This window comes from Vicugna pacos, chromosome 17 (assembly GCF_048564905.1).
Source record: "Vicugna pacos chromosome 17, VicPac4, whole genome shotgun sequence".
Lineage (NCBI taxonomy): Eukaryota > Metazoa > Chordata > Mammalia > Artiodactyla > Camelidae > Vicugna > Vicugna pacos.
Genome location: NC_133003.1, coordinates 51,840,776 through 51,853,037, shown reverse-complemented (window position 1 = coordinate 51,853,037; position 12,262 = coordinate 51,840,776). Strand labels below are relative to the sequence as shown.

Genomic DNA, 12,262 nt, shown 5'->3' with positions numbered 1-12,262 from the left:
TGTCTTCTAAAAGGTTTAAAATTTGCTTTTCACATTTGCAGTTTAGTTGTTTGCCCAGAGTGAAGTGGAAATCTAATTTTGTGTTGTTATATGTGGATAGCCTAATATGCTGTCAGAGGCCATTGGAAAAGAGAACTTTTGAGTTGGTACGTTCACAACGCATGGCTAAGTCAGGCCTTTCCAGTACTAAGTGTTCAGGCCACCAGCGTCTTTGTTCCCAGCTCAGAAGATACCGAGGGAGTCGTCACAGCCCCTATCCTGTAATTCTGTAGTTCATTACATCTTTCTCTTTGCTCCGCTCTCTTCCTCTCCCCACCTGTCCTCTCCCAGTTTCTCCCTCTCTTCTCTCTCTCCTTCCCTTTTAAGATAGTGCCTGCCAAAATTGGGAGGCGTCACTGAGTAATCCAGTGATTCATGGTTTCAAGTGCTAAACTGCCCTCCTGCTGAGGCTGTGGGTTCGTTTTCTCTCTCAAGGCTGAGGACAGCGGGTTCTGTCAGCTGCCCTTTTGCAGGCACGTTGGTGATTCTCAGTGGCAGTCACACACTGGAAGGACATAGTGTGAATCTGAACAGTCCAGGTAGGACATAAGGCAGAGTAGACAGTCTGGTTTATGTCTTTATTTACTGTGTAGGGAAATAAAATCACATCTAAACTGTGATCGTTCGTAAATGATTGAAACTTTGTTTTTGTTTTTTTTCAATTTTAGAGATGTAATCAAGCTTTGATTTTAGTCCCAAACTCATCGTTTTTAGCAGAGTAATCAGTTTGTATCCTCCCACAGTAGCAGTTAAACTTGATTTCCATATCTGCACTTCTTTAGACAACAGAATGCATGTAAGTTGATATTCAAATTAATAACAAAGAACCTAAGAAAAATAGACCCTGCATAGACTTGTAGTCTTAGATCTAGTGGTATTTCCTGTTTGTTTTCCTTTTATATTGTCATAGATTTTGAGCTATTAAACATAAATACACAATCAGGGTTATATTACATGCTGTAGTTACGGGATCTGAAACCCCATTCAGAAAGAAGATCGCACAGTGGGGACTCTGTACAGCCCAAGAGAGTGAACCTAAGGCCCTGAGGGGAGTGTACGTCCAGGAGATTCTGTTGCGTTTTTTGGCAACTTGGTTACCTGGAACCCTGGCTCATCCTCCCTTCTGCTGCCTTCCCTCTGGCCCTTTCGTGGCTTGTTAGCGTGGACCTAAAGATGAACAGGGCAGATGGAGAAGTGACACGAAACCGTTACTGTGCTAGTCCCTAATGATTCTGCATGTTCTTTTTCATTCATGGAGGATAATGTCAACTGTGTTACTAATTTCAGTTTTAAATTATTTTTTGCTTTTATTTAAGTGTATAGTGTTTCTCATTTGTTCATCTAGAAGGAAAATAATATTGTTTCTGTTCACATCAATAGTAATATACTGAACCCAGTAATGAACTAGATGTGTTTTAGAGTTAAAGATCAACATAACCCCTGCTCAGACCTCTGAGGAGTTTCAGCCAAGATGAAAGAAAGAGAATACATCTCTAGACTGACAGCATTTCATGAATATTTCAGATTTGGTGTATATATTGTCAGCACAGAATGTAATTCAACCTTTTAAAACATGAGAGTAACCCATATACAATTCTTTCTAGCAAATTGCTACTGGTGACTAGGGATGAGAACCAAGGAAAAGACTGTGCCCTTAATCTCCAGGGTGTTAAACTTATAACCTGTCACTCTTACTGAGAATTTTTATTCCCCTGAAGTGGTTATTTTATTATTTATTTCTCTTACTGCTCAGTCGAGAGCAGTTTCTAAAGCCTTCTTGCATGAGCCCTCCCCTGATTCACCACCACAAGCCACACCTTCCTGAAGGACTTTTTTCTCCTGAGTTAGGGAAACATGGCCTCCCCTTAGCTTTGGCTAATGGCTTTGAAGTTTAATAGTTTAAGTTTTCAGATCTGAACAGTTTGTCTTTTGCTTCAGTTCCCTGAAGTGATTGCTGACCCACACCAGAGGATGGTCATTGTATATGTTTTGGAGTCCCTTGCCTAATAAAAATGCTTTACTGGATGGAGCACACAAAACTTAAGCATCAGAAGGCCTGAACTTAGTCATTGACGTTTTAATTGCTTACCTCTTACTATCCCTGTCCCTTACTGTTCATGTTATCTTGCCCAAGTTTATCACACTTCCTTGTGTTTGGGATTTTACTCTCAAGAGCATACCACATTCTTCCTTGCCACTCTCAGCAGTACCGTCCCATTCTTACCTTCGTCTGTCTCCAGCTACCAGTTAAGTGTCCCTATTAGAACAGGGAATGATTCCATCACCGTTGACATGATTTGTATAAAAAGACACTGTGATAAAAATTGAATTTTTATATCTAGCCACTAAAATTACCTATTCTTGCCAACATTTTCAGATGACTGTGATCTGAGAGCATGGATTGGAATACAGTAATGTCTGAATACTAAAGTGATTTTCATATAATTAAACTGAAATGCGGCTGTGCCTTGTTGTACATAGATATGCTTCTAGACAAAAGTGTGTGTGGAAAATGTTTGTGAATTAATTCATGCTTTAAACCCACTAGGGAAGCTGTGTTATTTAAAGAAATACCGTAATAAATACTCTAGCAAAGGAAGAAAACCCTCAGTTTACATCTTGTGCAAATCGTTTTTTCATGTATGTGTTTTACGTGAAGCAGGGTATATACATGTATGAGGACAGTATCCAAAAGGGAGCAGGGGCTTGTACAGGACAGGAGGAATAGTTCAGCCGTCTGTGCTGAGATCTTAGAGTAGGTAAATTTTCAATACATTTTGGCCCATTGATTCTAGAGAGCATCCTCTTGGGCTGCTTCTGACATCCACTTCTTGTTTTTATGCTAGATCGAGCGGTTGGAAGTAGGCAGCCTCGCCCAGACTTCCAGTGCAGTGGCCTCCAGCACCGATGGCAGCATCCACACAGACTCTGTGGATGGAACGCCAGACCCTCAGCGCACAAAGGCTGCTATCGCTCACCTGCAGCAGAAGATCCTGAAGCTCACAGAGCAGATCAAGATCGCGCAGACAGCCCGGGATGACAATGTTGCTGAGTACCTGAAGCTTGCCAACAGTGCAGACAAGCAGCAGGCCGCCCGTATCAAGCAGGTCTTTGAAAAGAAGAACCAGAAATCTGCCCAAACCATCCTCCAGCTCCAAAAGAAGCTTGAGCACTACCACAGAAAGCTCCGAGAGGTGGAGCAGAATGGGATCCCCCGGCAGCCAAAGGACGTCTTCAGGGACATGCACCAGGGTCTGAAGGATGTGGGAGCGAAGGTGACCGGCTTCAGTGAAGGTGTAGTGGACAGTGTCAAAGGTGGACTTTCCAGCTTCTCCCAGGCGACCCATTCAGCAGCAGGGGCTGTGGTTTCAAAGCCCAGAGAGATCGCCTCACTAATTCGGAATAAGTTTGGCAGTGCAGACAATATCCCTAACCTGAAGGACTCTTTAGAAGAAGGACAAGTGGATGATGGGGGGAAGGCTTTGGGAGTGATTTCAAACTTTCAGTCGAGCCCCAAATATGGTAGCGAGGAAGATTGTTCTAGTGCCACCTCAGGCTCAGTGGGAGCCAACAGCACCACTGGAGGCATCGCTGTAGGAGCGTCCAGCTCCAAAACAAACACCCTGGACATGCAGAGCTCAGGATTCGATGCACTACTGCATGAGATCCAGGAGATCCGGGAAACCCAGGCCAGACTGGAGGAATCCTTTGAGACCCTCAAGGAACATTATCAGAGGGACTATTCATTAATAATGCAGGCCTTACAGGAGGAGCGATATAGGTAAGTTATATGGAATTAAAATCCTAAATTACTTGTTTCGAGCTCCCCTCCCATACTGGGGAGTGGCTTTAAAAGGCCTTGGTAGAGTGTCTTTCTCTGGAGTATTCAGAGCATGGATATATGATGTTCTCATGAGTTCTTACCGTAGAGAGCAAAATAGAAGCACGGCGAAGTTACATGTCTCCCAGGATCACACCCCAAAGGAGTGTTTTAGTCAGGGAGCGAGGATGCCTGGAGCCCTCCAGTCTTCGGCTTTCAGGTGAGGCCCAGGCTTCTAAGGCATTCCACCTGTTTATCTGTAATCACAGAGCCACAAACCGCTGCAGCCTGCAGCTATAACACGCTGACGTCAGCACATCTGCAGCCCTCTGAACTCTGTAGAAACATACAAAATCTATGAGCCTTGTAGACATTTGACTTTAGACACACTTGTCTGGTCAGTTCACACAGAAAGGTTAGACTGGAAATCAATCCAGATCAGCATGTCTGTTACCTGTATTATGAATTGGCAGGTGTTTGAATGCTAGTGGACTCAAACATGAAATGGCTCTACAGTCGTTCAGAAATTCTCTCAAAGGACTGAATGCTTTGAGCCATGATCTGTGCTAAAGGCAGAAGCTTGTCTCCTCTGCGTTTCGTGCTGCGCACTGTACCGGTAGCAAGCCCTTAGTTGTACTCCAAACGTATGTCCTTGCCCATTGTTTCCATCACATGCAGGTAGAAATAGTCCACGTGGAGTACTCATTCAGACCCCGCTTTGTCAGCCAGAGACCAGAGACAGGCCACCTCAGTGATACCCACCAAGGGCCAGTGCTGTAGGAGCCACGGGTTAGGCCTTGAAAGACCTGGGTTCTGGTCCTGACCCAATTACTAGCTAGAGGATTCTGAAGCTTTTTTAAAGACTTTCTTTTGGGGCAGGGGGGATTAGGTTTCATTTATGCGTTTACTGTTTTTTTTTTTTAATGGCGGTACTGGGGATTGAACCCAGGTCCTCGTGCATGCTAAGCATGTGCTCTTCCAATGAGCTATATATATCCTTCCCCCTCCAGTTACTAACTAGAGAGCTAGAGGGAATCCTCAGTGGTTCTGCTATATTAGCAAGGGTTGAACAGATGAACTCTTAAGGTCCCTTTACCTCTTTTTTGTTTTTAGTAATTTTTTTAAGTTTGTTTTTATGAGATAATCTCAGGGCCTGAAATAAATTGTTCATGCGTATCAGTTAGCTCTGAGAGGAGTTAAAGCAGCAAGCTCTTTTCAGATGGTGAAGATGCTAATCAGTCATTCAGTCTTACCTCTTATCTTCACTCTTCTGTCCTTAAATTCTGACGTAAGACTTCAAGGGAGAAGAAAAGAGAAGTGAGTGTGGGAGATAAATGAAATTCTAAAATCAAGTACATTACTATTCTTATTTCAGTGTTTTATATATTCTTTAATATGCTTAGAAGACAGTATGTAAAGCAGTGACAACCTAACAAATACTCAGATGTATTCTGAAAATAAAACACCTTGTCCCGTGTGCTGCCTAACTCCCAGGTTCAAATTCTAGTTCTGCCACTTACAAATCTTGAAAACTGGGAAAGTTTCTTAACTTCTCCAAGTCTTGCTTTCCTCATCTCTAATGTAGCCCTTCATAAGGTTATTGTGACATTTAAATGAAGTAATTTATGTAAAGCACATAGCTCAGTGCCTGGCCCTGTAAGTGCCTGACTGATGGTAGGGAGCAGCTGCCACTGCTGCTATGAAAATACCCGCCACGGAACAGGGAGAACTGGGCGTTCCTCAGTCAGTTGCTCAGAAAAACAACTGCCTGCTTTGACCCCTTTATTTTGAAAGAATAGCAGAACATTCCAGTTTTTAAATTCTTCCAGAGCCTAAAATTCATATAGTTTAAGTCATCAAGTCAGTTGTAGGCCAGAGGGAGAAAGGAAGGAAAAACAGGTCTCCCAAGGCCCACCTTTGTATCCATTTAAAATTATTCACAGACAGGACAGAACTTTAGCTCCTCATTATCACTTCATTAAAAGAATCAAGTCCAAGCCACTTATGATGCAATGAGAAGTGCATTTCTTTCGCTTCACTTTGGGTTCTCTGTAGTACGTGAGTGATTAGTTTTATGGAATGAAGAGAGAATAAAGGAAACTGGTGAATTTTCAAAAACAGGGGGGGTTGAGGGGAAGGCATAATATAATGTGTAATCTGACTTTTGTTAAATCACTGCAACTTGAGAATGGTCTTTCCTTAAAACAGAATCTTTTTTTTTGAAGTCTTTTTCCCCCCAAGAAAAGCAGTTGAAAAGTCACAACTGTTTTACTCAACTATTTCACTGCACCGATATTTCCATATATAAAGCAGTTAGAGATTTCTCCTCCATTATGTATGTCTTTACACAATAAATATGTTTATTTAATTTTGTCCATCTTTGAACTGTTTCACATAAGGGAGGTTTTCCCCACAGACTGTAGTTTATTCTTTTAAGCACAAAAACTTCTTATATTTTAAGCATTCTCGTACAATTTCTCTACCTTTTTTTTTTAACAGGTACATGGAACCTAATTTGATTAGAAATAGCATAAAACAGCAGTATTCTAGCTTAAAGTGGTTCTCTGAGGTCAGTGAGGGTGTAGGTTACATGCCTCTACAATAAATGGTCCTAGGCAGCTTGATTTTTAAGCTTCCGTTGTCTGCCTTTTTAGTTTGCCTTTTTCCTTTCCAGTCTTCTCCACACTGTTAGTGAGCTGCCTGCTATAGTCTCCCTTTACTCATTTCTATTTGTGCTCTGTTGTAGGCTTGGCTTTTTGCCTAGGAAGAAAGTAGGCTAGGGATGGACTTAAGGGACTCCTCTGTGACCAAGAAACCAGTTAATACGTACATGGCTGCTCTAAATGCATTTCTGCTTATTTTCTCTTCTTTAGTTTATTTCACTAACATCTGAAGGGAGACAGTGTTGCTGCTTGACGTTTAAATGAGCAGGAAGAGGACATGACCACTGGCAGCGTCCACTAACCTAGTGCTAGATGCTTCACGTGCATTTGCTAATCTTCACAAGGCCCTGCGGGTGGGGTGTATTACCCCGTTCTACAGATAAGGAAATTGCAACCCAGCACGGTTTTAAATTTTGTCAAAGGTCACTCTGTAAGTGGTAAAGCCAGTAATCAAACCCCATTTTATCTGGCTCCAAAGCCTGTGTTCTTTTCATACCAGGACAGGCTTTTCACCCAAACTCAACCCTGAAATCTTAATAATTGACAGACTAGTCTATATTCTAGGTCTAAGAAGCATTAACTCCATTAGCTATGGGTATCAGGCCTTTTCTGGGTCAAAGTGTGTATTTCACTAAGAGTTGTCCCTGTTTTTAACATATTCTATGAAATTCTATGAACGCACAAGCGCAGAAAAGTTTTCTCAAGCTAGTCAAACAGTGCAGGTAGGTAATAGGGGACGCCTACTTAAGGAAACCTCCACCCCCATCCTGATTTCCCTGTTTCCAGAGTCCCTTGTCAACATTGTCACTCACGTAATGTGCTGCCAGTTGGTCTCCACCCCGGTGAGTAGCACCAGGTAGAGCATTGCCCAAGACCATCTACTTTGGACTACTCAGAAGCATTCAGTGTCCTGGGGAAGGCAGGCGCTCTCTTCACCCACGTAATTGTGCCGTGACTGAAGGGTGCTTCTTCAGCTCCCACCTGCACGTAGCCCAGGAGGTCATCGTGGGAGAGCTTGGATCTGAGCTGCACCTCAGCCAGTAACTAGGTGTTTAGTCTGTGAGCTTTGCCCTGGACTCTCAGATATGGATATGTGGGATCGTGTATTTTGAGAAGATAGGAGACAAGAATTAGACTTTTTTTTTTAGTGATAGGATCTGTGCTGACTTCAGATTCTTCTTGTCCAGCTAAGTCTCTCCATCTCATTAGAGTATTATTACACATTTGTTTGTGGCAACTGGGTTCACTTAGTAAGTACTTCCGAGGTAGCAGGGGCCCTCAGAGATCTAGTTCAATCTCCTCTACAGATCAGTACACTGAAGCCCAGGAAGATAAAGTGACTTTTGCCAGGTCACACAATAAAATGGTTTTAACATGTATTTAATTTGCTACTGGAGGATAGTCCTGCTCCCAAAGTGGGTGCACTGTATTGAGCTACGGTAAGAAAAAGTTCAGCTGTGGCAAAATGCATTGAAAGTAGGAGAGAACTAGGAAAGCACTGTATCAGGAGTTTTACAGCTTCCTTTTGTACTTTTTCCCTCAGGGAATCTGGCCCGGAGTTGTGCTCCGCAGTGTCACGGAGGGCTACAAGCCCGCCTGGTGTTGATGAGCAGTAATGCCATTTTGAAAGCTTCTATTTTAAGGGGATTACTGTACTTTAGATACCGGCTTCTGAGACTGTTTGTATTAAGCCCAGGGATATTTTAAATTGCACTGAGTCATAAGAGCAAAAATGCAGAAGGAGGCAGTCACCATGAGCCGTCATCACATGAGGCAGAGTCAGTAACTAGGCGAACTCAGTTAGGCACAGGCCATTGGAGTCGTAACTAAGAAATTGTTGTGTAAATGTAATTTTACTTTATTTTACTATCACTCTACATAAGACAGAGATATGATCACATGTAGCTTATTTAAGCCCCTGTATTCCACCTGTTAGACTGTTTGTTAGCTGTAAATCTGAGCGTCTCCAGCGGATATGTAGACTAGGTTTGGACAGTAAGTTTGAAATAGAAACTGAAATATAGAGTCAAATTAGCTTTTCATTTCTAAGAGAGAAAAAGCCCAACTGAGGAGTGTTCTTCTAAAGGATAAGACCTTCCACAAACGAGATTTGCAGGTAGACTCTTCCCAGTTTAGCCACTGAAGAGGTAATGGAGCAGGAATGGAAGTGAGGAGAGAAAATAAATGAATTACTTCACTTATTAATTGAGTTGGACAAGCCTGCATTTGCCTGCCAGTTCTGGCACTTACTAGCTGTGTGATCCTATGTAACTCATCTGAGCCTCAGTTTCCTCTATAAAAACAGAGCAGTGACTTCTCTTTTCAGGGTTGTTGAGATTATCATGTGAGATCATGTATGTGGAAGCACCTAGCAGGTCTGAGGTGTGCTGCGATTTTAGGAAGCTGTTGTTGCCAAGTCTCCCAATTGCCTAGAAAGCCCTGTTGCTTTTATTTATTCCCTCTCTGCTTTAGGCACCTGCTGTGCTCTGCCTCTAAGATAATGCACTGCCTACCCTGGAAGTTTGGGGGACTGGTTGTTAATTGGGGACTGATTCTGTGTTTTTCCTGTTTCAACTGAAGGGTAATTCAGTATTTCCTAACCTCTTTGGGGACTTCAGTACAAATGAGGTAACAAAAAGTTAAGGAGGGTTCAGCCAGAAATATACTCGAGCTTCCATTGCAGTCTTATCTCCTACCCCAGCTATGTCTGTCCATTCCGGTCAAGCACTGGCAGAAACTACTTCAGGTCTCTGGTCTGCATTTGGGAAATAAGACAGTAGTCTGCATCCATAGTTGCCTGTTGGTGTCCACCCTGGGACCTAGTTCTTCCTGTTTCTCTCAGTACCTGTTCTACAAGATTCTTCAGCCATCCTGTCCTAGTGACCTGTTGCCCAACTAAGGAAGCACCACTGGCTCTCAGAGACGGCTCCAGGCTTTTGAGCCACACCCAAAGAGAGCTGCATTAAGTGAAGCATTCCCAACCTATGCACTCACCGAAGTTGAAGTTCCTCATTGGTCAGGAATTTGACCCAGAAGGGCCCTGGCTTATCTCTGATCTAGGAAGGTGATTACTGTGTTGACTAATCCAAAGAATGAAACTGGATCAATTTTACAACCATTTGGAATTTCCATTTTCCAAGACCAACATTCATTTATGAGTTGTAAACCTACAACAAAATCTAGATGCGTTTTAATACTCTGTCGATAGAGCAGGTTTTACTTCTAGCGGGGAGAGTTTCACCTGCCCGCATATGATACATAACCTACCTTAAAAAAAAAAATCTTACAACATCAGGCTTCCTGTTTACTAATAGTTAAGCTCAAGTCATGTTTAGGTGTCTACGTTCCCTTTGAGTTGTAACGGAAGAAACTTTAAGTAAGAAGTCTCAAAATGAGATGATTAATCTCGTGCTACTTTGTATTGCAGATGGAATCAGAGGAAAAGCATGTGCTGGTCAAAATCATATCCTGGTAGGATCAGCCCCCTCTCCACTTTACATCCAGAGAGTTTTCATTAGTGTCACATGAAGGAGTTGAAATCCTTTACAGGGAGTTTTTGGTTTTAAAAAATCGCATGTAAAGGGCTGTACACAATTTACTTTTCCTTTTTTCCCTCTGCTCTTTGGTTTGGTGTTAATATTTGATGAGAGATCAGAGGTGTTCTCTCTACGAATTCCCTACTTATCTGGCTTCTCCATTTTAGGATTCAAACAGGAAGTCAACACTAGCAAGTAAAGTAAACAAAAGAGATTGTAATATTAATAAGGAGAGGAGTACAGAGTATTTTCTTCCTTTTGTTGTTCAGATTTTGCGTTAGGTTAATAATGCAGGGGGTGGGGGGTTAGCAAAACAGCAGTAAAACAAATCTAAAATAAAGGTGTGAACCAGGTGGTTCAGGTGCTCAGTAGACCTCATCACACAACAGGGAAAAGTCGCAGCATTTTCCCTCAGTCTCCGTCTATGTATAGTTTCTTAACTGTATAACTATAGTCTCCATTTGTTTATAGTTTCTTAATGATAAATTGAACTACTTCCCAGGGAGGAAGGAGGTGAGGATTAGTGTAGAAATGTCATAAATCTGAGTTCCTCTGAGGCAGACGCTGCACATAAAAAGGCGAAGTGGAGAGGGAAGGATCATTGTTCTTGTTCGTTTCGGTGCTGATGTTTTGATGTTTTGATGCTTACGGTGATTAAGTAGATTAGATTGAACCCTAAATTCCTCTCCCACGTACACTCCTCCACCCAAAATAACACCACAGCATTTTTACTGGGCTCTTTGTGTTAGCCTGCTTACAGACTATAATTTCACACGTGGATTATGTAAGCCACACAGAGGCTGAAAAAACGTTTGACTGGAAATTGCTAAGCATGGTCAACTTTGTGCTTTCAAGTTGCAGGTTGTGAGCTTGTGAAAAGAACTGAGAAACAAACTTCCATGGCCCAGGCGAACACGTCAGGGAAGGTGTTTTAATAATGACAGGCCAGTGCAGTTCCTCAGGGTACTGAGGCAGCCCAGAAGACCTTCGCTGCGAGACACCAGGGCATCCTGCCAACCTCTTTGGTCGTCACATTTTTCGAAAGCCTCGCAGTGTATGGCTTTCTCAGTTTCCTCCCTGAGGTTTCTGCCTGCAGACTGGAGGTGCTTACTGTGGCACCCGAACACAACTGTCTGTGCGCGTGTAGTAGGGTTTCGGCTGCACAGTAGCAGCTGCAGCTTGTCTCTTCTTTCAGGAAGTCGTCGTTCTCCAGGTGATTCCTAGGATTGAAGAGGGAAACAGTACTGGCGATTTTCAGGGTACGAATTAATGGGGCTGCTTCAACTGGTCCTTTGTGGGATTTGCTTCACCCCTGAGTTCTGTAGCTTTGTGTCCTTGGCGAGTCTCCTAACCTGTATGTGTTTCATCAGTGGGGAAATGGAGCTCGGTCTACTTACCCAGATGCTACTTTGCTGTTTGACTACTTGTAAATAAAGTGCTGTCTGTGGGAACGATAGCTACATTTTCTCATTCAGGAACACTCAGTGTGAGGAGATCTTGCTGTCAGTTCCCATGTAACTGTGAGTAAATGGTTCAGGGCCTGAAAGACTCATTTCCTGTAAGGGCTTGATAATCCATGTAAGGATTAGCACTGTCTACTCAGCTTTTCCTGGAGATTGCCAAAGATCAGGTACAATTTACTTCAGAGACTTTCCCTCACACATATACAAAACCATGCCTTGAAAGGAAGTAGACAGGACAGTTTATCAATTTAAAGGACAGCTTGTAACAGGCCAGTGAATGGAACTAGTTGAATTACCTAGCGGAGAGCCAGGGAAAGGGCAGGAGCTGGCCCTCCTGATGAGAAAATGGGAGAGACTCGTGCCCAGAGCTGAGAAGAAATGAATGTGTGCCCAGCAAACCCACTCGTGTGATGTCTTAACAAAATAACATGAATATACTGGAAACAGTGTAGATTTCAGAATATATAAAGTTGGGACTGTAGAGATAGATGAAGAAATGGAAGATTAGAGGAACCAGAAGTAGGAAGCCGTGGAGCCACAGACACCTGAGAGCAGCCGGCAAGCAGTCCTTCTGAGCCACCTCACCAGGGATTGTCAGAGGGAACCAGAGAATTGGAGAGTCCCAAAAGAGGAAAATGCAACCAGGTGTATCCTTGTCATGTATCTCTCCCACCGAGTACCTTTTTTGTGCCCGGCTTTGACATTTAGCTCCTATTTCACCTTCACAGTTGCCCTTTGGAG

General features: G+C 42.9%; 1 protein-coding gene across 10 annotated transcripts in view; it reads left to right on the top strand.

The window, feature by feature from the left end:
• The window catches only part of TMCC1 (transmembrane and coiled-coil domain family 1), a 186,460-nt gene that overhangs the window by 165,309 nt on the left and 8,889 nt on the right, over nt 1–12,262 (top strand). For all 10 annotated transcript variants that reach the window (XM_072941901.1, XM_072941905.1, XM_072941900.1 and 7 more), the window contains one exon: nt 2,886–3,820. In XM_072941901.1, coding sequence (XP_072798002.1) covers nt 2,886–3,820 — 935 coding nt within the window. The remainder of the gene's footprint in view (nt 1–2,885; nt 3,821–12,262) is intronic.